General features: G+C 38.9%; 5 protein-coding genes across 6 annotated transcripts; 1 reads left to right on the forward strand and 4 right to left on the reverse strand.

Moving 5' to 3' along the window:
- Positions 1-3: 3 nt before the first annotated feature.
- On the reverse strand, positions 4-2,703 carry fuom (fucose mutarotase). The gene is made up of 6 exons (XM_044214707.1): positions 1,703-2,703; positions 1,400-1,468; positions 1,228-1,298; positions 990-1,088; positions 834-907; positions 4-366 (listed from the first exon to the last, which is right to left on the reverse strand). The coding sequence occupies exons 1-6, from the start codon at positions 1,785-1,787 to the stop codon at positions 300-302; spliced, it is 465 nt and encodes a 154-aa protein (XP_044070642.1). The 5' UTR covers positions 1,788-2,703; the 3' UTR covers positions 4-299.
- A 1,905-nt stretch (positions 2,704-4,608) lies between these two features.
- On the reverse strand, positions 4,609-9,584 carry echs1 (enoyl CoA hydratase, short chain, 1, mitochondrial). The gene is made up of 8 exons (XM_044214705.1): positions 9,403-9,584; positions 7,391-7,588; positions 7,143-7,270; positions 6,182-6,281; positions 5,964-6,068; positions 5,323-5,442; positions 5,179-5,246; positions 4,609-5,079 (listed from the first exon to the last, which is right to left on the reverse strand). Exons 1-8 carry the CDS (start codon positions 9,491-9,493, stop codon positions 5,014-5,016), a joined length of 876 nt encoding a protein of 291 aa, XP_044070640.1. The 5' UTR covers positions 9,494-9,584; the 3' UTR covers positions 4,609-5,013.
- A 392-nt stretch (positions 9,585-9,976) lies between these two features.
- Positions 9,977-12,996, forward strand: sprn (shadow of prion protein). The gene is made up of 2 exons (XM_044214710.1): positions 9,977-11,014; positions 11,830-12,996. The coding sequence occupies exon 2, from the start codon at positions 11,830-11,832 to the stop codon at positions 12,301-12,303; it is 474 nt and encodes a 157-aa protein (XP_044070645.1). The 5' UTR covers positions 9,977-11,014; the 3' UTR covers positions 12,304-12,996.
- Positions 12,997-13,565: 569 nt separating this feature from the next.
- On the reverse strand, positions 13,566-17,959 carry mtg1 (mitochondrial ribosome-associated GTPase 1). Of its 2 annotated transcripts, none has more exons than XM_044214708.1 (11): positions 17,678-17,959; positions 17,444-17,508; positions 16,924-17,028; positions 16,746-16,832; positions 16,568-16,624; positions 15,951-16,041; positions 15,789-15,850; positions 15,607-15,703; positions 15,342-15,423; positions 15,127-15,239; positions 13,566-13,881 (listed from the first exon to the last, which is right to left on the reverse strand). In XM_044214708.1, the coding sequence occupies exons 1-11, from the start codon at positions 17,778-17,780 to the stop codon at positions 13,784-13,786; spliced, it is 960 nt and encodes a 319-aa protein (XP_044070643.1). In that variant the 5' UTR covers positions 17,781-17,959; the 3' UTR covers positions 13,566-13,783. The 2 variants fall into 2 exon arrangements, with proteins under 2 accessions (XP_044070643.1, XP_044070644.1); XM_044214709.1 differs by having other exon boundaries at positions 17,637-17,704.
- Positions 17,960-18,995: 1,036 nt separating this feature from the next.
- On the reverse strand, positions 18,996-24,866 carry LOC122884600 (peroxisomal N(1)-acetyl-spermine/spermidine oxidase-like). The gene is made up of 10 exons (XM_044214711.1): positions 24,572-24,866; positions 23,272-23,448; positions 22,702-22,832; positions 22,343-22,530; positions 21,792-21,973; positions 21,212-21,381; positions 20,322-20,407; positions 20,089-20,201; positions 19,817-19,971; positions 18,996-19,713 (listed from the first exon to the last, which is right to left on the reverse strand). Exons 1-10 carry the CDS (start codon positions 24,741-24,743, stop codon positions 19,561-19,563), a joined length of 1,527 nt encoding a protein of 508 aa, XP_044070646.1. The 5' UTR covers positions 24,744-24,866; the 3' UTR covers positions 18,996-19,560.
- Positions 24,867-25,856: the final 990 nt, after the last annotated feature.

A 25,856-nucleotide genomic window follows, 5' to 3' on the forward strand; every position in this document is an offset into this window, starting at 1 on the left:
TCATCAGAGACTTCATGGGTTTTATTTATTGAAATGTATATACAACACAGAAGTTATTTACAAAAATACAAACTAATTTCTGCTCCATGTAAACTGGAGATTAATCAGATTGTATTTACAGTATTAATTACACATGAACAAGAATAAATTATGTTTTGAATTCACAGCTCCTGGTGGAAACTGAACAAAACTGAAAATTTGTTTTATGCAAAAAATATTCACCTCTTGATTTTCACTAGAAAGAATTACAGTTGTGACTGAATCATTATTAGATCATCATTACTTTTAATGTGTGTGTGTCACTGTAGCAGCTCTGCAGGAATGACCCCCTTCTTCAGTATCAGGTTACCATACAGAGCTGTTTCCCTTTGTACACAGAGCAGAGGAATATAAGAAAGAGGAAAATATTTACATTTATCAGCTGCATTTTTAAAGACATGTTTGAAATAATTAAATTTTTGTGGAGATTTCATTGCATTATTAAAATATTAGTTATTTGTGAAATATTTGCCTGGTTCCAGACCTCTGAACTGCCGTCCACATTTCACATTAGTTTAGAAATTCATATAGTGAATCAGGTGAAACAAAATGACAATTACAGCCTGATTACCAGGCTAGTGAAACACAGAGAACAGGTACCAATTTTATGACTTAAGAAGTCTGCTGATTTTTAAAAAAAGACAACTGACAGAAGAAATCTAGAGAAAGGTTCCTCTTGTAGAGAAAGTCTGTCTTTCCTTAACTTTTACAAAGTAACACATGCTTTTATTATCATTTTGCAGACCCAGAATGAAATATTGAGCTATTCAAATGAAGGCAGAGGAAATACACACCCTGTTGCCACAACAGCGAAGCATTTCTTGGCTCGTTCATAGAAAGCAAACCTCTCCACCTTCTCAAGAGGAGTCTATATGAAAACAGCAATCAACACACAAAGAGTCAAAAATCAAAGGAACACAAAGTTGTTTTGTGTTACTTTACTGTTTTACCTGAGACCCAGCTTGACCCAGGAGCTGTGTGTAGGTGTCCCACACAGGGACAGCTAAACACCTCTGTTTGTCACTGTCTACCAGATCCATGACTGCAGCCTGTGGAAACATATTAGCACAGATTCAACAAACGAAATTAAAAAAGTTAACAAAAGTAGCATACAGAAAAATGTGCTCAATATTGCCATCGACAAGACATCACTTAGTGGTTTTAACTTTAGGTTTATGGGTCCTGTACCGGAGAGGGGACATAGGTATCCAAGGGCAACAGCTTCAAAATGGCCTCCAAAAGCTGTGGTATTCCCAAACCTACATAAACATCAGACACAGTTGGAACAATCAACTATAAAACCTCTCCAGTACACACACTCACCCAACATTTTTATTGACAGATAGATGTGTTTACATACCATCAGCTCTTATCTCAGTTGGACCACAAGCACAAATGGAAGATGCTGGAAAATTTGCATCACCAAGAACTGAAAAAGAAAGAACACCACCGAGTCTGTAAATGACTGAATGAACTAACATGGTTGTAAGTTAATGATCCTGTGAGATCTGTCCTGCTCCGTCACAGTTTACACTGGTGTTGACTTGAACTTGGATTCGCCTACTGCCCTGAAGTGCCTGTGCAAACGTTATAGGCTAGCACTGCTAGCACATCCAACTAGAAATGCTACCTATGTGTAACGTTGTGTACTTAAATATCATACCCAGTTCATCCCCATGGCCCATTTTAGCGAGAGCATACAGCAGTTCAGGTGACAAAACAGAGGGGATTCCTTTCAGTACGACCATACTGGCAGCCACAGAGAGGCGAGAACTGGAGAGTATTGAAGCGAAGCGAGAGCAGCCACTGAAGCCTACTTCCGGCCTCTTTAGCTCCGCCAGACATGCTAGCCGATAAAAATAGCCTATTAACAAAAAAACAAAAGCCGTTTAGTGAGTAGCGAGTCTCGCGTGTGTATTATGGTGGTGTCTCTTGTCGGTCGTCAAGCCAAATTTCACATTGTATGTTTCGGTCTGCCGGACGGAGGTTTTTGTAGGATATTTAACTATCTTGATACTTAACTGTATCGTCTTTGTTGAGACAAGGAAACGCGTCATGTGATCAGGGGCCCTAATTTGATTGGTTAGAAGGGCTTCCACTAGAGTATCTTTCAAAAACTTTAAATGTTACAGACTCAAACCATCGCTCAGACACATTTAATTGTCTGTCTGTAAGCCCAGTTTCTAACACAAATAAAAAAAATAATTATTATCTATTCCAGTTTTGTTCGTAACATGGCCTATGGTGAAAAAGGCAGGCGATATGTGCACTGCAAAAGTACATGCCTTAATTAATAGAAATTAGGCTAATATTTATGTTTTGTGTCCAGTTAATTATTTTCAAAAATGTGCAGTCCAATTTGCAAATACACTAAGCAAAAGTTATTTAACGACATTGTGGTAGCCTATCTGGAGCTATCTAGTGTCATTAGTCCGACGGGCTGCATAGTCGGTTAATCTTCGGTCTGTGTTGTTTCTGACACCCTTGGGTGGGCATAATTCAAAGCAGACACCGGTGAATGTGTTATTCCGACACGGTCTCTGGTGCCAAGAATGTGAGATAATGAAAATATTTGTCAGATGAAAACCACTCCACCCGGCCTGTTTCATCTTAACCAGAGAAACCGTCAGCTGGATGGCAGAGAAGTGCTGAGGAAACCTTTCCATGACCGCAGATTCTGGTTCTGTAACCCCCCCCCCAAAAAAAATGCAGATCTGCATAAAAGGCTTTTATAAAAGTCAAGTCACAGTTTAGCATTGCGGGCTTGTGGGCCTATACACTGAATTTACAATCCAGCTGCTGTTAATAACGAACAGGAGAACTATGTTGGTAGGCCTGCTTTATTGTATGTTTTTAATCTGCAAACATTAACTATATATATGTTCATAATATTTTTGCATTCCAGAGCAACCGTGTATTTTTGCTTTAACCCTGTAATATAGGCCTACGGGATGGTCTGTGTGTAATGTCACTCTAAACATGAGCTTTCTGCTAATTGTGCAGGAAGAAATCAGCCCACATCACATTACACAAATCCTTTGCTATAGGGAACTATACGTTTATAATTAACTTTATAATCTATGTAGTTCCCTATGTTTATGTAGCTGCTTCCTTTTTCTCTAAATCAGTTTTTGGCTTTATTGCTTTGAGTTATAAGACTTTTAAGAATACATGCATAGAAACGGATCCACGAGAATGTAAAAATAAATTGGATGTAAAAAACAAACAGATAAAGTCACCAACATGACTGAGTGGTACAGAGGCAGTGTAGGAATATGAGAGTGATTTTTGGAGAGGGCTGGGAGGCTGCTGGGCAGGAGAAAAGGCCCTTGCAGGAGCCAGGCCTGTCTGCCGGACTGAAAGCCCCTTTCTCCCGCTCTGGACCCATGCTGCTCTCTCTTTATTTCGGCTTCTTTAAATGAGTTTATCACGCTATGAGGGTCTGCGCTGCCAAAATGTAACGTTTTGCCCCCTTTGTCTGTGTGGAGAGCATCAATTGAGTCTACATTTATTATTTTGACCTTTCGGTAGCCTCAAAGAGGAGCTTCTTTTCGGGCCATCTCTGCAGACTTTTGTGCTTCCCCGCGGAGTGAGGAGACGAGCCCCCCCCCTCCTCCTTTTTAAAGTTTTGTTCCAGGGGGCTGACAAGAAAGCAAGCTCCAGGGGAATATTGAATGAAAATAAAAATCAATTAGGCCATGGCCTGGTGAAGATATGGGGCGCCGCCGTGTGAAGATCAGAGAGAAAAAAGGTGCCTTGCGATGATTGGAGCGGCAAAAGAAAGTGCACACAAACCAAATTTGTTCTGGTGTTTTCTTTAAAGCCAAAATTATGGTTTTATGTGCTCCCGAATATTTTCAGCCGACAGGCGATGCGCAAGACTTACCATATGCCTACAGATGAATCTGTAAGGTTTTATTCTGTAGGCTATCTAGGCTACAATTAAACATGGGTATTTTCTTCAGTGTCTGCTTGTAAAGGCATGCAGCAGTGCTATTGCTGCTGAGATGACATAATTTCCTCTAATCATCAGGCCGCTAGTATAGTCTTACAGAAATAATCCGCTTCACTGACATTTTGTCAAAAGGTTATCAGCTATAAGACATTTAAATCGGTTATTAAATTGGTTATTTTGTTTTGTTTTTTACAGTATTTAATGACTTGGCCTTATAATTGTCCCTTTTCACTCTGTTGTACCAAATGAAGCCTTATCCAACCCGTGCGTGTCAAAGGAATAGGCCCATTTAATTTATTGTCTATGTCCAGTTTCTGCTTTCTATAACAGCACAAGAGCCCCATCTAGTGGTGTGAAGTACACACTGGTTGAATAGTGGGTGAACTGAATCCACTCTAGACAAGTTTTAGATAATATTTACTGAATTTCTTCTATATTTCAAAGCTACGTTAGAAATCACCCTCTGAAACCAGGATATTTCAAATAGGCACATGTGAATTAAATGCAATCCTACTGCACCTAATATTATAAATGCGTGGTAAGGAACACCCTAATGTCTGTAACAGTGTGTTAGCAGTATCTTCCCATTTCTGTTCATGTCACAGTTACAGTACTGAAAACCACTCTAGAGCTTTAATTGTAAAATGTACACAGAAATAAGTTGCCTACAAAATGCAGACAAACATTTGACAGTGAAAATGAAAAGGCAAGATCAGTACAAATCATCAAGACTGATTCCTCCTATTACACGCTGACTATAACACGGTTATCACATGGTATTCACATACAAACCCCTGCACCCAGACTGAATTTACTGTTGATACTGAGCCTCAGCAGGCAGGGCATCACTGTGATAAGACACTCTTGTGCACACACTCAGTGCCAAATCCTAATTTAACAGCTTGTATGTTCCACTACCATTGGGATTTTTTGCAACATTCAACTTATTGCAGATAAGGAAATGACCCACTGATGTCAGGAACGCTGTGATCATGGCCGAGCTCTTGATCTGCTCTTTTCTAATTGTCCTGGAAACTGGCCTTTCTCTTCTCCACAAATGCAGTCATGCCTTCTTTACGATCATCCTGCAGGGGAAAACACAGACGTGCGTCGTGATCGGATTGTAAAAATCAAAGTCAACCCCCCCCCCACTCACTCGCTCTCAGATCGGCTCTTCTACTCACCGTAGCAAAGGTAGCGTGGAATAAGCGCTTTTCCAGACGATTACCCTCAGCCAGAGTCAGTTCATAAGCTGCAAACACACAGAGGAGCAAGTCAGACAAAATTTAGTTAGAAGATATTCAACTTTTAAAAATTTGTTTACAAACCTGCATTAACAGCCTCTTTCGCCATAGCAGAGACCAGTTTGGAGTTGGCAGCTATTTTCTCCCCACATTTAACGGCTTCAGACACCAGCTGTTCCACAGGATAAACTTTACTCACCAAACCTGGGAAACACAAAAAGCTACTGAAGTGTGTAAAATATATAAAACAGTGTATAAATATATGAAGACCTGTCAGTTTATTAGCTACACTGGTAAAATCTAATGTAAGAAGCGCATATCTCATCTTTAGTAAAGTGCACGTCCATGCTGTTACCCAGTGGTGGAAGAAGTACTCAGATCCTTTACTTAAGTAAAAGTACCAATACAACAATCTAAAAATACTCCATTACAAGTAGAAGTCCTTAATTAAAAATCCTAAAAGTACAGTAGTATTATCAGCAAAATTTAATTAAAATATTAAAAGTGAAAGTACTTGTGCTGGAGAAAAATGTCCCCTGTGACTGACACATTATTATATATCCATTATTAGATTGTTATTGATGTTCCAGTGTGTACGGAACATTTTACTGTTATAGGTGGTCGAGGTGGAGCTATATTTAACTATTTTAAGTCAAGTACAAGTGCCTCAAAATTGTACTTAAGTATAGTACTTGAGTAAATGCACTTTCTAACACTGCTGTTACCTGATTGCTTGGCATCTTGCGCATTAATTCTGTCTCCTGTAAGTACCATCTCCATAGCCAGGGATTTGCCCACCGCACGGGTCAGCCGCTGGGTGCCACCTGCCCCTGCAGGTAGACAGACGTCATCAACAGCTGCTCCAACAGCAGGAATCTGGTAACCTTAGTATAAGGAAGTGAAGTCTGCACAGGAAGGAAAGTAGATAGAAATCAGTCTTTACCAGGAATGGTCCCCAACAGGATCTCTGGTTGGCCGAACTGCGCCTTCTCTCCGGCATAGATGATGTCACACATCATTGCCAGCTCACAGCCTCCACCCAGCTGAAACAGCAGAACGTACAGTATGAAACACAGAAACAACAAGGAAGTGAAGGAGAATTCACTAAAAGGTCATTGTACAGTGACTAGTCTCACTCTTCATTGTTTAATACTCATACATTTAATACATTTTATGCATCCTGAACTGATCAAATACTGGGTATATAGTGTTAAAAGCTTCACTATATGGCCAAAAGTATGTGGACACCCCTGTCTTTTTGGTCTGGAGATGTTTTCATGTGATTTCTGTCAGGGTAATAAAGGTTGATACACCTTTATTACCCTGGCCAAAAGCAAATGGAAGATGTTTAAATCATATCTAGATATTAAACAGATAAATTAAGCTTTAAATGACAAGTATAGCTGGAGTGCCTGACTATAAATGAGAGTTTAAATTATGCCAATGGAGGGAGGGAAAAGGAGAAGAAAAAAACTGGGAGATAAGAGAGGGATGAAAATAGGTGGGAGAGAGAAAAGAAAAGGTGAAAGTGAGGAACTTTGAAGGAAATATTGAACGTTTAAAAGAAAAATTACACAAATAATAAGACGTAGAGAGTTAATAGGGGGAAGACAACCTGGTCCTTGGAGCAGAAATAGTACACAGTAGAAAAGTTAATTCATTATCATTACGTCCTATGACACATTTGTATTTGTCTCATTTAAAAAAAAAATGTGTTTCTGGAACATATGGTGGGTGTTTTCTTTTCTTACTCACTTGCATATTTATTTTATTGCTTTGAAAAGTTTTTATTGTCATTTTAATGTAATGTTGTATATTTTCTTCTTTTATCTGTTGGAAATCCTACTACAATTCCCCTCAATTAAATCAATAACAATATAAATAAAATTAAAAATGACACTCACAGCAAATCCATTGACAGCTGCAATCACAGGCTTCCTCACTGTGGACACTCTGTTCCAGTGAGCCAGGAAGTTGCCACCATAACACTCCTGGAAGGTTCGATTCTGCATCTCTTTAATGTCCGCCCCCGCTGAAAAACACAGAAGTTGAGCTCACTTCTGATACATCGTTGTAAACAGTGTATTGTATGTTCTCTGCTCCTCACAGGAGGAAAAATGCAAAAATAAGCGCAGAAAACAAGTTCCCTCACCAGCAAAGGCTCTGTCACTACCGGTGATGACGATAGCTCCGACGTCGCCGTCAGCTTCAAAGGCATCCAGGGCCTTTCCCACCTCCTTCATCAGCCCGTCACATAGAGCGTTGAGAGCCTTAGGCCGGTTCAACTGAATGAAACCCACATTACTCTTCTCACCTCGCTTTTCCACCAAAATATACTCATACTGACCACCTGCATGAAGAGAGGACCAACACTGATGGTCAGATGAGACTTTTGTGCACTTAGTATCAAAGGTTTCTGCAGGGCTCAGACCACTTTTTAAATACCACATAGAATGCAATTTCTACTGTCACACTGGCCAAAGTATGAAAGTATGACAGAAAACCAGTAGGTCTGGATACGGCCTAGAATAATTATTTTTTTTCAGTACATCCCAGCAGTATATAACAATAATGCCTAATGATACAATTAATTACATTAACCAATCTGGACCTGGATAAACAGCAGAAAACGGATGGATGGATTAACCAATAATTTATTTATTTTTTGCTAAAATCAACACTTGATTAGCCTCCTAGCTACCGTAGCTAGCAGTAGTGAAAGTGGCGTGACTTTTGTAAATTAAAGCCTTTTTAATACATTTTAATGTCTTTTTTTGAGGAAACTGAATTCAATGCTTGAACTGAGTTGAGAGTTACAGAAACATTGATATCACAATGCAAGAACAATTCAAAAAACAGAATTTAATCTGAGATATTCCAGTTATTTTGGACATGTCGAACCACAAACGTCTGTCTCTCGAAACTGGAAATCAGCACATCAAGACTTAACTTGATGGTATGTTAAGGTGACACTTTTTGGAACTGATTCACTGACTGAGCAACCAACTCTGCTACTAATAGTTTTTGACATTCAACTAAGTTTTTGAAGGAATTAAGTTAATTTATTCATTTATTTAGTAATTTATTATTGTGTCAAGCATAGAACTAAGCCCAAACCAGCATGGGCTTACAAGACACCACAAATGAATATAAGCCAGATCCAGAGCTACATATATATTTTACATATATATTTTTTCAAACAATGCTATGAACAATCCAAAAAATGAATAAAACTAATCTAAATAATTTTTACAATCAGACCTTCCTGTCTATAACAACATCCCTGATACAACATTAATATAATCATATCATAGTAAACACTAATTAAATGGTCAATGTTATCTACTTTTCTAGGTTTTTGAGATAAAGATAGCAAACTTAAATATTCTAAATTCTAAATTTTGATCATTCGTGATAAATAAAAGCTGTAAATCACTGCGTATCTGCCCACATCCCTATAAAATCACCTTGACCACCTGAAATTATTCAGCCACATCTGTGGAGCAGCTCCAGGATTTGTCTCTGGACTGAAACCGTGACCACAGTCTGATGATGTAAACTCTTTGTTTTATAATTCAATTTTCAACGACATTTTTACGTAAGCCATCAAACTGTCTTTGTTGTACTTAGGTGTTTTAATGTAGGCATTTCTTATTTAATTCGTAGTGATGCTACTTTGAATTGCAGAATTTTATTGTTTAGTTTTGTGTTGTATGTCTTGTGTTTAGTCTTTTAACATTTTGGGACCATGTTAGAAATATATGTTTTCCAATTTAACCTGTCATCCCTTGGATTTTTTAGCAATCCATAAATAAAATCATATCACATCATATCAAACGCGTTCAAATTCACAAATAATATCTGGGCTGTATGTAATAGAAATAACACCTGTGAATACCATTTTAGGGTGGTATTTCCCTTTACACAGTGCTGGTCCTCCTGTCAACAACATGTTACGAAATTATCTTCCATTTAAACGTTTTGTGGTGAAAATAACACTATACACAGATTAAAAATGTTGCAACAAACTATGTTAACTTTAGCTAGCAAGTCTGCTTGCTTCACATGCGTCGCACATTCAGTGACGCAGGTTTCTTGACATTGTGGCAGGGCTAGTTGTTCTTGTAGCTACAATAAACTGAGCCTGGTGTTTTAAACACACACCTGAGCTGTAGAGGCGGGCAGCAGACAGGACGGCCGGCGCTGCTCTGGAGGGCTTCAGGAGCGAAGCAGCACTTCTGCAGAGGAAAGCCATGAAAGCGACGAAAGCAGGTTGTTGCCAATGAACTTGCTCCAAGATCGCGAGCCGTTTTTCCTCTTGGGTTTTCTTCTTCTTCGTTGGTGTTTTTCATTAGGTAGCATGTTTACAAATTCGCGTTGCCGCCACCTTGTGTCTGCAGGTTGTAACGACCTTCAAAGCTTACTGACCATGTCTCACTTTTAATTAAATTAAATTAAATCTGCTTTATTTCATATTCATTATTTTTGTTCGGTTTTTCTTGTTTACTGTGGGTAATTTATTCGGAGATCGATTTCATTCAACTTTATTGTCATTGTACAAATACTGAGACAACGAAATGCAGTTTAGCATCTAACCAGAAGTGCAAAAAGCAGTAAAGTGCAGAGTAATCAGAATCAGAAATATTATTTATTTATTTATTGATATAATTTATTGATCCCCGAGGGGAAACTATTTTGTTACAGCAGCTCACTATCACGTCAGTGCACACAGGAATAGAAGTACTAAGCAAAAATTATAATACACTATAATACAGGTCAGAAAATAAATTAAGTACCAAGTGGATGAATGTACACATGCATAGGGGTAATATGTAAATAACAGTGAGGGATAGCTATGAAAACGCTAAGATATATAGCCTACAGTATAAACAGTATGGACAGAGATAAATTAATACACTAAGATAGGCCTATATACAGCATGTGCAGCAGTTACAGTGGGCATTGCAGACATAAGTATAAGTGTAAATATAGGCTACAGTGCAGGTAATGCTAGTAGTAGACATTATATACAGAACAAACAGCTGGATACGGTGTATACAATATAGATGGCATATAAATCACTAACAATTATCAGATATTATTTGTTTTACCATTTATTTAGGCTACCATACAGTATTATTCGAATTTAAACATTTGTCTAATATAGGCTACATCCTGGTAAAATTGACAATGTATATATTATTATACGATTATCTCGAAAACGTTATGTTACAATACGTTATCTGGTAAGTGTTCAATAAGTGTTCAATATAAAATGGAAATTTATCTAATCTCATACAAGATTTTTAGTTTTAGGATACAGATACACATATTTGATAAAATAGACATTAACCATAAAATTTTCACAAAAGGATTAAATGAAGAGACCGTGTACAATTAAATTAAATTCTGGATTATGTTCATCAACAGGAGGCCACCCTTTTCAGTTTCAGAGAGAAACCAAACAGTAACCTTATCAACATTTATCATCATCAAGTTACCTTATAGGTCTACATAAAGGAGATGGAGAAATGTATCAAAAAACTAATAAGGAACTTGATCCAAAATAAGACTATAAGAAGCTTTTGACTCATCCCAGTCTGACGGTATCACAGTGTTTGATGCTCAACTAGACACTTCAGATGCGCCTGTGTGAGCGCGCTGCGCGTCCTCGCAGCCGTCTGCGTGAACGAGCCTACATCGTCCGTGACAATCCCCTTTCATCTTTCCTCCGAGTGCCAAAACATAAGCAAGGATAAAAACACAGAGAAATAAGGTAAGCACCAACCATTAAGATATACTGGTTAACATGGGCATGGGTTATATACATACAATGCATTTCCTTTTAAATGGTGGTGTGATACCTTCAGGCTGCAATACAGTACCGTGCAGGCTAATTTATGAGAATACAGTGAGATGGACATCATGTATGTATGCACTTGCATTGTACATGCATTTGTAAAACGTGTTATTAATAACACATCGTAGCCTACGTTCAATAATGAAAACAATTGTAGGCTACATTTCTATTTAATGGCCCAGTTACCTGATAGATCTCTATAATGTATTTCAAATGATGGCCTATTAATACTGACATACATGCCATCTTTTGCCTTTATTTCATAATCATCCATAGACGGAATATTATTTCATGTATATGAAGGCTGAAAGCCAAGAGCAATTTTCTCTGGTGAGCATATTTATTTTGAATCTGACCTACTTTAATGGAGAGGGCTAATCTGCAGCACAGACACGTCTTCACGAAGACCGTATTCAACAACAACACAGAACACTACAATGCCCTCTCACATTTGTTGATCAGTATGGGTTATAATCTGATGTCTTCGATGCTGGTGAGAGCTTGACACACCAGTTTAGGGTGATATTCTGAATTTTATACAGAACTGATCAGTGAATAGAAAGCTTTGGCTACAGCTGTTTGCTGAAATGTTCTGCCATCCAAAATCAAATGAGAATTCTTTATGTTTTACATACTCAAGATAGATGGATGTTTTCTCCATTTCACACATCAAAAGGTGCAGCGTGACCAGCACAGGTAGGTCTAAAATGTGCTTCTCCATTATGTTACAGATGTCAGGAATGAACCAGGTGGTTGCAACATGCTGGACTTGCCTCCTGATCACTTCTTTCCTGTGTGAGCCCGCGCTGTCCAAGGGCGGTCGTGGAGGGTCCCGGGGCTCCTCTCGAGGCTCCCCCTCCCGCAGCTCCACTGCGGGGAGTTACCGGGGAGGAGGCGCCTACGGGGGGGCCCGCTCTCGCTTCAGGGTGTCGGGGCGGGCGTCCCCGGTGAGGGTGGCGAGTGCGGCAGCAGCAGGGGCGGCAGTGGCAGTGGCGTTAACAGCGGATAAATGGTACGCCTCTGCATACCGCCGCAGCAAAGCCGACAGCTCAGATGAAGAGCTGGATTACTTCAACAGGACCAATTACTTTGATGCACAAATGTCAGGCTCAACTCAAAATGGATCTTCTCTCTCTCAACTGGTTTCTATCATTATTGCGACATTTTCCCCAAAATATGGACTTTTACTGGACTGTATACTGTAGATGTTCAGGTTATGCTTGAGGAGCAATTCCTGATTCGGTCTAGGACTGAGCTTCTGCCCTGGATCTGACTATAATGTGCAGGATTGGCTGGAACCTGCACTGGGAGGACCAGTTAAGAGGTGCAACACAGTGATGGAGGGACAACACAACCACAAAAAAAAAAAACATCACTGTACTGTATATTTTACACATATAATCACCTATACCAACAGATAAGTGTACATTGACAGCACAGTATTCAGTGTGACATTTCACCTCTTTGTCAAATGTCTGTGTGACAGAAACTGGGTCCAAACTCAAGAATATTAGTTTCCTTCCCTCAAGCTTGATTCCTATCTCCAATTGAAAAGAAGATAGAAAATGTTTTATCAGAAAATGTCAAGAGCCTGTAACCAAACCGCTGGCTGCAAATTTTAATTGTACTGCCAAATTCAGTTGTATCTTAAAAATCTTTATTTTCATAATGTGCACAAAAAATGCAAAGTGAATGACCAGTATCACTGCTTAGTACAACTGAGGTAAAATATCTGTATGTATTAGCAGACTTGGGTCTAAATGTAAAGCCTGGACTTGCTTGAGTTTATGTACATCACTGAAGTGCAGGTGACCAGTCATTCCATAAAGAGTAAAAGCACCAAGTTGGCACCAGCAATATTCTGCCCCCGAAAGTAAAACTGCCACATGTCTTTTTTTTTTTTATCTTCAATTGGCCTGTTATTTGCTTTTAGAAAGCAAAATAAGTCAAGTTTTTTTTTTATTCCATTCTTTCTGTAAAACGTAATTTCGATCTTGCTCAGTGATCTGAATGACTTATGGTGGCAGTCATTTGTGCTGCCATAAAGATGATTCTCTACAATAAGACAAGGCAAATCAGAGTAAGCTAAACTGCATTTTCCAATCATCTCAAATTTCTGTGCAATTCATACTCTTTTATAATACCTGATATTTGGCCAATTCATTTCTCAGACCTGTGTACGAACCACGTCACGGCTGGGAGGGACACTAGAAAACAAACTGCTGGTCTCACTGTTATTCATGTCTGAAGGTTTTCTGTCCATCATCCCAGAAGAGCTTTTTATCTGCAGTAGACACTCAGGAGCGACAGACTGTTCCATATCTATAAGTGCACTCTATTATATGCTACAACACTTACAGAATAAATAAAGAGTTTGTTATCACTGTCTTTATGCTAATAAATATCCTGTTTACACCATGTCAGATATTTGCCTCTTGTATTCTAAAAGCAAAACTGAGACAAAATGTCAAACCCGAAGTTAAATTCTTTTATCTACAAAGGATACATACAGTGCTTTGGTGACTTTTTACATCATCCATAAACCAAACATCATGTCCCCAAAATGTCAAAAGCATGAGGACAGAGATGGACTATATTCCCTTGATGACGCTTTTGTGGTTAAATATAAATCCTTCCAGGTTGAGGGCAAACAGTCTCTGGTTATCTTCATTAAAATGGCTCAGGTCAGTCCAGCATTACTCGTCCCAGCTCTCCTTTCCTGAAGGCTCTAATGAAATCGTAAGCTGCGGCTGTGTAGTTTGGGACAGTGATGGTAATGTTCCCTGAGGGAGATGAGGAACAAACATTTTCATTATGGGACTAATCTTTAAGACGTTGATATGATGGCAATTGCGCCATCAAACTGAAGTGAGAGTGCACATATTCCCTAGTGATTTTCAAACAAATACTGATGTGAATTTCACCCTGCATGAGGACAAGTGGTTCAACATGGAAAACAAAGTTCTTTAGTATTCAGAATGATTCAATATTTTGTGGTAGCACTGTAACATAGCTTGAGGTTGTTTGCGGCGTACCATTTTAGAATTTTTGTTCCGATGTTTAAGAAGCCAGTCTGGTTACTACATCAGTATTAATTAAACATGTAAATATAGCGAACACCTGGTTATAATGGCAGTCGTCTTTAAAGGAATAGTTCGATTTTTTGGAAAATATGCTTATTCGCTTTCTTGCCGAGAGTTAGGCGAGAAGATTGATGCCACTCGATATGAAGCTACTGCCAGCAGCCTGTTAGCTTAGCTTAAACGCGAAACACGGTGAAACAGCTGGCCTGGCTGTGTCCAGAAGTAACAAAGCCCGTCAACCAGCACCTCAAAAGAACACAAATTAACACATTATATCTTTATTTGTTTAAACAATAAAAAAAGTGTAAAAATCACAAGTTGTGGTGTTATGTGTGGGACTATTTCTTGGCCAGGAACAGTGACTTCCTGGTGTCTCTGCTGGTTGCCTGGCAACCTCACTGTGACCACAAGACACCAAGAAGCCACTGCGCTTGGCCAGGGTTTCCAGATTGGGTGGTTTTCCTTTACTTTTTATTTCATTGGGTGATCTAAATTTGTTTTCCCCAACAAATAGTTATAATTACAGTCCAATGAATCTTTTCCTCTCCAGTTATTGTGGTTGAGACTGACAGGGCAATGAGTTCAATAGACTCCACACACAGTAGTAACTTATGACCGTCGTGGTATGGATTAAACAAATGAGATATAAAGGTGTTAATTAGTGAGCTTTAGAGGTGCTGGTAGGCAGATTTTGTTACCTTTGGACAGAGCCAGGCTAGCTGTTTCCCCCTGTTTTTTGGTCTTTATGCTAAGCTAAGAAGCTGCTGGTTGTAGCTTTATAAAGACAAGAGTGGTATCGTTCTTCGCATCTAACTCTTGACAAGAAAGCAAATAAGCGTATTTCCCAAAATGTCAAACTATTCCTTTAAATAAATAAAGCTGAGAGATAGCTTGTCTATAATACTGTATGTAGCAAGAGTATCTATAGGATTAGCACTTTCTTACCCACTCCAGTAATGGCTTTGACCCGTTGAGTCTTTCCAAGTTTTACAGCAATGCGTTTGAGAACATGCTGGATGTCATCGCTAGGCTCATGGAGGTTGTATTTCTCCACATAACTGCACATAAACACACACACACACACACACAGTAAACAATCACAGTAATGTGAAGCAAAAAAAAAAGTTCACTTAATCAAAATTTAGGGAGAAAATTCACACCTGAACCTCCCTAGCCTGTTCAGAGAAAAGAGTAAGTAGTCAGCGATAATGTCTTCACCCACTAAATGGTCCAGAATAGTTCCTGGAGAAGGAAAGAAAAAAAAAATAAATTGTTGAGCACCAGGAAAAAACCTCTTTTACAGACAAATGTGACAGCAATTTCACTGAATACAGTAGTTACGTTTCCACGTGGTGTTTCCTCACTGACACTAATTGTTTTGTTGGAAAAAAAAACTAAACAAAAAACAAATCCTGTTCTGCTCACCACACAAAGCCAGCTTCATGCCTGTTTCAACACTCTCAATCTTAGGAGGCAAGACTCCTGGTGTGTCCAACAGGTGCATTATGGGTCGCTCACACACCTGAGGACAAAGACAGCCACAAAAGACTTTACAGGTGCAGGGACACAATGAACACACAAACACACACAGACAAACATGTCCCCACCTGAATTTTAGTCAGGACCGCTTTAGTTATACCTGGCTCCCCACCTACACGAGATGCACGACCTGGAATTGGTGTGATATTACAATATTTATCACTGAGGAGGTGAATCTGTATCATACTGAATCAATGTCCAACAACTATCACCTACTTTATTATACATACCTTTTTTCAAGTTTGTTCTTCGTAATGAGTTAATAAGAGATGACTTCCCCACATTGGGCACTCCAATCACCATCAGGCAATAATTTGTATTCTGAAAGATTTTCATGTCGAAGGTTAGACCGAGGCCAATATATTGGCTTTTACCCTCCATTGCCTTAAAAATCTAAATCGTGAGAAAATTATAATAAATATAAAAGTGGAAATAACAGATTCTATGTGGATTCAGATCCACTGAAGCAAAAGAAGTTTTAGAGTCACAATGAAACAGCATTTTGGTAAGAATCTTGTTTTCATATTTCTGGCCGACACAGAATCTTGTGGTAGATCATACTTTGGAGAGTTTAAATAAATGAGATATCAGTTAAAGAGAAAAGGGTTGTATTATTTGATAAGCATTAATCATAGCTCTGTGAGGGTATGACTTGTTGTTTTGTAGATATGTCTTCTATCTTATGTAGCTTATTGCAGATATGTTGGTATCGGTGTATATGTTGGGCGATAGTAACAAGAAATGATGCTTGAGGTTGTTTAGAAACAGAGAGCACTGACGGCTGTAAAATTTTCTCAAAGTAGAAATGAACTAAAATATGTTATTAAATTGCCCGGAGTAAGCATACCTCATCTCTGTTAAAGCGTGGTTTGCTCTCAATAATTTCCACCACCATTGGCACCAACTACAGAAAAACAAAAAAGGAATAATTTGCACATTCATGCTCGTAATGTTTATTTCATAACAGCTGAGGACAAACTTCTGCAAGCAGTCAAAGTCTAGTACACAGTGAAGACGACCTTTACCTTTTTGATGTTGTCGTCTCTCTGCTTCAAACAGTCTGTGAAGAGAACATTCCTCACCCCATCTTGTTCTAGCTTCTTCCGGATTCTCTGCAGAATAGACGTAAAGACATCATTTCGCGTTGGTCATTTTAAAACGCTGGTGACGTGATTTCGCTAAAATAGCAGCAAGACTTCGGACCTGCTTGTTGGACAGATCAGCGAGGTCCATCTTGTTGAGGATCAGCAGATGTGGTCTGACATCTAGAGTCTCCTGAAACGCAGGGTTTCTTCCAGAGAAGGGGATATGCTTAATGTTAAAGAAAAAACAAATCTCAAACAGTTCTCATTTCACCTCTGCAGTAAACAGCAGCATGGTTGGATTAACCTGCTCGGGCTCTCAAGGGCAAAAATGGCCTGCTGGGCCCCTTTTTAAACTTTGTTCCTCTGAGACTCTGTGAAATGTGTACACTTTTAATATGCTACAATACTACCAGACAGATTTGCAGGGTGGTCATTTGCTTTAACACATTCATTTGGGAATATGAAGCATATAAGCACAAAACTGACATAATGAAGTGCTCTGGCTGCTTCTGGCACTACCAGAAGATATATTAATATAATACTAATGCTATGATGATATAACCTAAATTAATTTACATGTTGAATCTGTAATTAAAAATAAGATGGCACTTATTTCTGCTATATATAAAAAAGGATATTCTGGCATCATGGATTTCTATGATGCAGTCCACACTCTTGAGGCTGGCTCTCATCTGCTTGAGTCCTGCGAACAGTGAAGTGAAGCTGTTATTAAAAACTATCATTACAGCGATCATATCACCAGCACGTTATGTTACATACACGACTGCTTGCTTTACACAAGGGACAAACATTTATATTCCAAATACATACATTTTACATATCCTGGAGATAACTTTAAGCGAAGCTGTCACCTTTAGCCATGTGTCCGGGGAACCAATGAGCCACTTCCCGTCCACCGAAGTCGAAAACGGTTCTGAACTTGCCGCCATTACGGAGAGCCTGGTACAGTTTCATGGCTACTGTTCATCTAAATATGACTAACGCCTGGCTTTCATTTGTGTTAATAAAGTACTTAGTTTGACCGTCTAGCTACAAAACCTCTTGCTGCACTGGACATGTTGATGATGTGCTACACTGTTTACATACCGACTCAAATCTGCAGTTAAATAACTTTGTTCCGCTGTTGAGATTTCTTCTTCTATGTTTTTTTGTAGTTTATACACTAATGGGTGTACTACTGCCCTCCTCAGGATCAAATATAATGAAATCACTTGTATCGTCCAGGAACTAATACCAGCCTTCAGTGTTGGAGGAAATATTCAAATCCTTTACTTAAGTAAAAGTATTAATACCACACTGTAAAAATACTGTTATAAGTTAAAGTCCTTCATTGAAAATGTTACTTAAGTAAAAGTATTTAAGTATAATCAGGAACATGTACTTAAAGTATTAAAAGTAAGCAGAAAAATGTCCCCTGTGACTGTTATACTATTATATATTATATCATTAGATTATTATTACTGATGCATTAATGTAAAAGCAGGATTTTACTGTTGTAGTTGGTTGCAGTGGAGCTCATTTGAACTATTTCATATATGATAATTTTCATTGTGGATTAATCTGCTGACCCAGCAACACCTTCACAACGCTTGTTTTGTCCAAACAACAGTACAAACCTCAGAATTATTAAAAATAAATTTAAATTATTTAAAGGAAAAGCAACTAATCCTCACATTTGTGAAGCTGTAACCACAAAATGTTTTTACATGGAAAATGAATTAAATGATTATAAAAAATAGTTGATAATTAATTTTCTGTCAGTCGACTAATTGATGAATCGACTAATTATAACAAAACATCATATTGTATAAACTCTTCGTATATTTTGTGTGCAAAAATCTTTTGTAAAGTAACTAGTAACTAAAGCTGTCAGATAATTGAAGTGAAGTAAAAAGGACAATATTTCCCCGTGACATGTAGCTGAGTAGAAGTAGAAAGTGGAAAACACTCTTTCTATGGCCAAGCATATCTTACCTCATCATTCAAAATTAATCATAATGTGAGAACCGAGTTTGTGCAAGTGCAAAAGGTAAGGCAACATATTGTGAGTTACAAACAATAAAATAATTAGTCAATTGATTTTTTAAATAAGTGAAATGAAACTTGAAATGTTTTGCACATAAATGTGGACATTCATTTACTCACTGACTTAAGAAAGAACTGTTAAAATCATTTATTTATACATTTCTATTTATTAATAATATAGTTAATTACAGCCAGTTACAATACAATAATTAGATTAGAAAACAAGAAAGTTGAAAAACTGTATGAAATTCAATCAGTCTTAAAATAAGACAATGAAGTTACAAAATCACTATTAATTCCTATAACTGTTATTAGCTGATTTGTAAATAAGATTACTACATGTGTAAATTTAAGTTAATTCCTTAATTTTTCTTTACTAAAAATATACAAAGAGGCCTTTCATCAGTTTATATTTACAGCTGTATCCTTAATGTATTTACTGAAATAGCATAATTATTATATCAATATCATTACTTGATCACTTGATTGCCTGTCCAATACCATCCAAGTCCATGTGTATTTTAATGCAGTGAAATCCACAGTATAAGGTCAGCAGTATCACACCTCACTGGCTTTCCAAAATTTTAAGTGACTGATTTAAATAAACAGCAGGCTTCCACACACTCCTCCAAATTAACCCTGAGATCACAGTTTGAAGAAGTTGCAGATTTTAGCTATAAATCTCTTTTTTTAAAGCAGTATTGTTCTTTTAAAGCTTAGACTTGGGCAGCTCAGATGGACTGATGGAGGAGTAGTGAGAGATGAGTCTATCAGCTTCTCTCCACCCAGTGAGAATAGCTCCATGAACGGTGGAGTAGTAGCAGGGATGAGTAGCCTCTCCAGCAAACAACACCTGCAGGGGCTGAAACAGTACAAATAGTTAGAAAAAAGAATCTCAAACCTTGTGTGAGCTGGTGTGTATGCTTAATGCACACATTTGTGTTTGACTTTGAACATGTAGGTACTTGTGACTGTGATCCCTTCGTGGGCAGGGGCTCCATCATGTTCTCCAGGTCCTGCGCTGAACAGCCTATTGCTGGGTGACAGTAAGATCCGCATGTCCACGGGTCATGAAACCACTGGGAGCGCAAGATTCTCCTCGGGGTGATGGTAGGGTTTCCTAAACACACAGATCATCAGAAACATTTTTAGAAAATATAAAGATCTTGCTGTGGAAGTAATACGCTCTCTATGGAGGATTATTGTTGCTCAATGCTTGTGGCTTATATAGACTCACCTGTAAATCTGCGGATGAGTTGCATGATGCCATGTGTGACCTCCTGTTCAGACAGTGTCTCCATATACTCTGACTCATGTCCAGCAATCCAGCCACACAGAACATGGCCATACCTGAAAGTTAAACCACAAAGAGGACTGCATTCCTAATCAAATAGTTCGTATTTCCTATTAAATACAACCTAAACAAGCAAGCCAAGCAACAGCATTTGTGTGCATAATGTGGTTACTGACCTTTCAGTGGGTTTGAGCACAGTGAAGCCAAACAACTTCTTTATCCAAGATCTCTGTACATCCGGCACCTGGTCCACCATGTCATTCTGAATCATGACAAGAGATAAAAGACCGTTCAAGTGTTCATACATGTTAGATTTTTTGCTAACTGTTGGCATAGTTGCATGTTAGGGTCCACTCTTGCATCCATGAAAAGAAGGTACGAAGCCAAGGAGAAGGTGGTTGAGGCCTTACACCCAGGCTAGTCAACTGGCCCCGGCCCATAGTCAGCTGGCCAGGAGGAAGAAGTAGTTATAGAAGTTAGAAGTCCACCCCACTGCTAGGTGCCAGCTGTTCTGAGGCCGCCTCTGTCTAGTTCAGTGTGTGGCGGGAAAACCCCCCATGCCAGCCCTCCCTCTAGCGATGTGTGGGAGCCTGGAGCTCAGTTTATGCATTCAAGCACTCACAAACACTTTGTGAAAATAAACGTTTGCCTGCTGACGCATTCAGGCACACAGAGGGGGGTGCAGTGTTGCAGTTCTTTAAAGGACAAACCCCCCCCCACAAAGTTGCAAAACGTAATGTTTCCCCCTGTAACTCCAGAAGGAACCAGCGATCTCTCTGGGGAGAAATGGACAGTGCCAAAGCTCAGACCCGGAGAAGTGTCTCGACCTCCAGGAAAGCTATGTCCTTGTAAAAGACTCTTTTCATTATTTATCGTTTGTCTCTGTCTGCGTTAGTTTGTAGTCTGTTTGAATGATTTAATTATTGAAATATTCTTTGGATAGGCCATATCTACATCAAAATCTAGGCTTATTACTGATTTTTTATTTTAGCTGTAATTGAGTCCAGTGTGTATGCATTTACCTTACAGAAAATGTACACCTTTATTCATTGACTACATGTCTCACCTCATCTTCCCACACGAGGTAGATGACCTCACAGTCAGCATCCCACCACGGTGAATCAAACTCCACAAATATTTTATTGTTTGTTCCAAAACCTAGTCTCTGGATGGAGTGCAGCTTGTGTAGAGGGAGAGGAGGACGGAACAGGGCTGAATGGTGCTTCTTTAGGTATCCTGATGAAACAGAACAAACCAGGTTATGCTCAGTACTGAATAGCCTGAATTTATGTTGCTAAAGAATCAAAGCAAAAAGCCTGTGTCATGTCAATTCTGACGTAAAAAAGTCACACGATCAATCATCCTGTTTTCACCTCATTTTGAACTGTCCATTGTGAAAAAAAATTCTTACATTTTGTTGTTGCTTTTTGCTTTTAAGTCTATAGATGAAGAATTTGACAAAATATAAGTTTTGTCAAATTCACTTTCATAAAACAAAATGTAAACTGAAGCTAACTAAGTTAGAGGAGTAAGAACTTTTGTTCTCACTGTTAAAAGCTGAGTTGTACCACAAACTTTTCCAACATTTCAAGCAGTGAGATGGAAAATAGCAAACTGTGTTTGTGAATGTACGCATCTGACTCTACCTAGCGGTACAGTGACAATAACATGATCAGCAGCAATTCTCTCCCCAGCGTCACACTCAATCATCACAGGGTTTTCTCTCTTCTCTGCGTTGTTCCAGTGGACACAGCGCACAGGCTGATTGTAGGTCACTAAACCACTGGGGAGCTCCGACATCAAGTTTCTGATTAGATCTTCATAACCACTGCACGAGAAAGAAAACAATGTCTAAGTCAGTCGGATACATACTGTTTACACGGCATGCACACGTGTGCTGAAACAATCAGTTAATTAATTACAGACTTATAATGTACTTATGTATCAGGTAAAACTACCAACACCTGCAACAGGGTACAACAAAACAAACACTAAGATGGGTTTCTATCTTTATTTCATGTCACTATAAAATAAATGGGGTATCCTTTGGTCGCTGGTCGGACAAACAATTTCAAGACACCACTTTTGCTTATGAAATCATTAATATGTAAATGTAGGAAATAATGATTTCATGAAATTAATAATTAAAATAATTGTATGTTGCTGCACTATATGTATGTAATGTTGGAGTACGCACCCTGGGAATGTGCAGTCCAGTCCAGGTAGAGTCTTGTAAAGGCCAAAGGCCCCCAGGCCCACCTCATCCATGCTGTGAGACCCATTAACACAACACTCCACCTTCAACATGTTACTGATCACACACAGTCGCAGAGATCTAGTGGTTGCATCAATATCTTTCCACTTCTCCGCTGCTCGTTTTTGTGCCTGCGCCAGACAACAAGCAACAAAACAGACTCTTTATTCTTGCAAGATGCAGTTTCTTATCAAGACCATCTGAGATATTCCAGCCGATCCTTGCTGGCAGCTGATCTCAGATATTAGTAGCAAGCAAACACACTGCTGGTATTATTATTTTAGTCACTGAAAGAAATGTACCTCTGACCGTATGAAATCTCCCACGCAGGCCCATGGTTCTCCTCCTTGACTCTGAAATTCTGAACTTTCATGTAGCAGCTCAGCAAACATCTCCGTAGCAGGCTTGATGTCCTCAGCAGTCAGCTTCTGACCTGCACACGTTACATAACGCACAGAATACAAATTAGGAAAATATCAGGTTTACCAACTTACAGTACATCACTTCACTCACACACTACAGTAAGTAATCAATAACCAGACTGGCATAAGATGGCAAATAACATCTGCTTCTCCTCTGTATTATATAATTGCTTTTCAATTCTTGTTAGATGCTTTTCGCAGTTGACTGCTACAAATAAATAATACACAATTACTGAGGGTATAACCAAAATACAGTACTTTATTTTAAAATCACATAGTTTTCTACAACTGCCACAGAATGAAATAAATCACCATTGTGAATATTCACCTTTTGCTTAGTTTGTCAGAAAGGTTGATTCAACTCTATGGTCCATATTATCGTCATATTACTTTGAACTATCTGAGAGATCAGTCTTAAAATAGGTTATGATTTTTAAAACATCTGGTGACCTGAACTGCTGAAGAAGTTGGGAACCCAGGGGGGATGTCCTCCTATGTCCATGGCCTGGTTCTGTGGGGTGAGGGCCTCTGGATCCAGAAGCCCGTACTGACGGGCCAGACAAAACACTGGGTTCTCCTCGGACGGTCCATGGATCCAGTTTGCCCCTATCTCAACAATATTATCACCTACAGATGAAAAATATTGTGCAGTTGCAGAAAAGGATTATTATTAATCTGGGTTGTTTTGTTTTTTTGCTCCTTCACAGCAAGTTTATTGCCGTTTGTTTATGATAGGGTTATTAAAGTGGAATAACCCTTGCACAATTCTCTCTTGTATCAGTTAGTCACATGATTTACAGCATACATAGCCAGGTCTTAGTTAAGAAAGAACAAAACATTTTAAAAAAGAGGTGAGACAATACTTGGATCTGTAAGATCTGTTTTAATGTGGAATCCCATTTCCCACAGAAAAACAGATTAAAGAATAGTTACGATAAAGACACAAATACTCTTGTACTATGGGACTAATGCTACTCAAAGAACCCATGCTTACAGAAGTAACCTAAAGATATCTGTATAAAACTCTGTATACATGCATACTGCTTTGGTTAGTGAGAAAATGTGGAAACCCTGAAAGGTCACAGTGGGAATGAACTTTTCCCCTTAACTTGTTTTACCTCACAACACTTTTTGCATTCCCCCCATTCATAAAGCAAGTCCAAGCTCCTGCAGTATTACAGCTGCAACGATTAGTTGATTAATCAATTAGTCTGTCAACAGGAATTCTTTATAGCTCCTAATGTATTAACATTAACCGAGAAAGCATTTAAAATCCAGACATTCAGGATATCCGGTGCTTCTATCAGATTTGGCATGTGTTGCAAATATACAACAAAGGAGTTAAAGAATAGCTAGATCACAATGCTTAGACAGCACGGCCATGTCATTGACTGCACACACACACACACACGCACACACACACACACACACACACACACACACACACACACAAAACCCCTGCATAGTTACTGTTACGTACCTATGAAAAAAAAGACTTGCCGACTTGCTGTAACTAATTCAAAACATTATAGTTCATCTGTATGCTCCTGTCAGAGCTCAGCCTTGCTCTATGGATCAGAGGGAATGTAAAAACATTTTGCAAGATAATGCAAAACTTCCTAGGAGGGAATGGAGAAGTGGTTTTAAAATAATCTCACCGTAACCTATGAGGCTCCGCATCATTTTTTTTTTTCGTAATTTGCTAAAACTGCAGTCAGAGTTGTAAGTAACGTTGCACATAGTCGCTCACCCAATCTGCCTGTTTTTATTCGTCCCCCGCTTCTTGCAGTTGCTTCAAGTATCCGCACATGATGAAAACCAGAGTTAACGAGCCTTTGTGCCGCTGCTATACCTGACATCCCGCATCCTATTATAACTATTTTAGCGTTCACACCTTTATACAGTCTATGTTTCACACTCATAGTCAATTGGGTTCAATTTGGTTCCGCACTAATAAAATTTACTACGCTAATAGCTGTATACACCACTGACTCTGGTAACTGTCCTGCCGTTCCTCTGATGGAAAAAGACAGGCGACGACAAAAAAAAGTCTTCCGGTCAAGAGTTTCAAAATAAAAGCCGTTTTAGAAGCCTGGGACCGGGTATTGGTTGATACTGTTGAAGCACTGTAGAAATGAGACCTTGTACCACACGTCTTGTGTTCACTTGGTAATCTGTCCAGGTGGCAGTGATGTACCACAAAACTCTGATAACACTATACATTCTCCTTTCTGTGTGCTGTATAGTAATGTACAGTCAAATAACTATCTTTAGGAAGATGTTTGTTACTTAACACTCATATTTCCATTCCTTTTTTACAGATTATCAATCTTTTAGTCCTTTGCGCTATTACCTTGTTTCACCTTAAACAAACAATATATCATTTTCAACAGAAAAATACTTTCTTTAGATTGTTTCCCCATTCAGCCAAATAGTATTTTAACTCAACTTTTTAATGAACTATGTTCAGCTAAACTAGTATCAATTATCAAAGTCCTTCAGGTACCTCTGAGGGTTTCTCTGCTGGGTTGCGTCTCTCAGCCTGAGGATTGGCTGAGAATGACTCTGCTCTGCTGTAGGCTCTTGTGTGGTGACAAGATGGCTGCGTTTCTGACATATGTTTCCCTGAGGTGTCTCAACAATGTAAGACCTTTGCTTCTCTGCCCGTGCCCTCACCGTCCCCTTTTCTTTTGTGTCAGTGACCCCAAACATGATCATCATGTGTCTTCTGTTGAAGTTTTTCCACTGTTTTGTTCCCCCTCCTTCATGGGAAGATGTAATTTTGATGCGTCTGCCCATCAGCAGTTTGGCGGGACTGTGCCCATTGGCCAGGGGAGTGGCATGGTAAGCCATCAGTGCCAAGCATGGGTCTTTACCTTTCTGCAGGAGACTTTGCTGTCCTCACCGCACACTCTGCCTCTGCATTACTTTGGGGGAAGAGTGTACTGGACGTGATGTGAGTGAATCCCCATGTTGCAGCAAACTGTCTGAAACTATCTGCAGAGAACTGAGGAGCGTTATCGGTTCTGACTTAA

This window comes from Siniperca chuatsi, linkage group LG11, assembly GCF_020085105.1.
Source record: "Siniperca chuatsi isolate FFG_IHB_CAS linkage group LG11, ASM2008510v1, whole genome shotgun sequence".
In the NCBI taxonomy this organism is placed as follows: Eukaryota; Metazoa; Chordata; class Actinopteri; order Centrarchiformes; family Sinipercidae; genus Siniperca; species Siniperca chuatsi.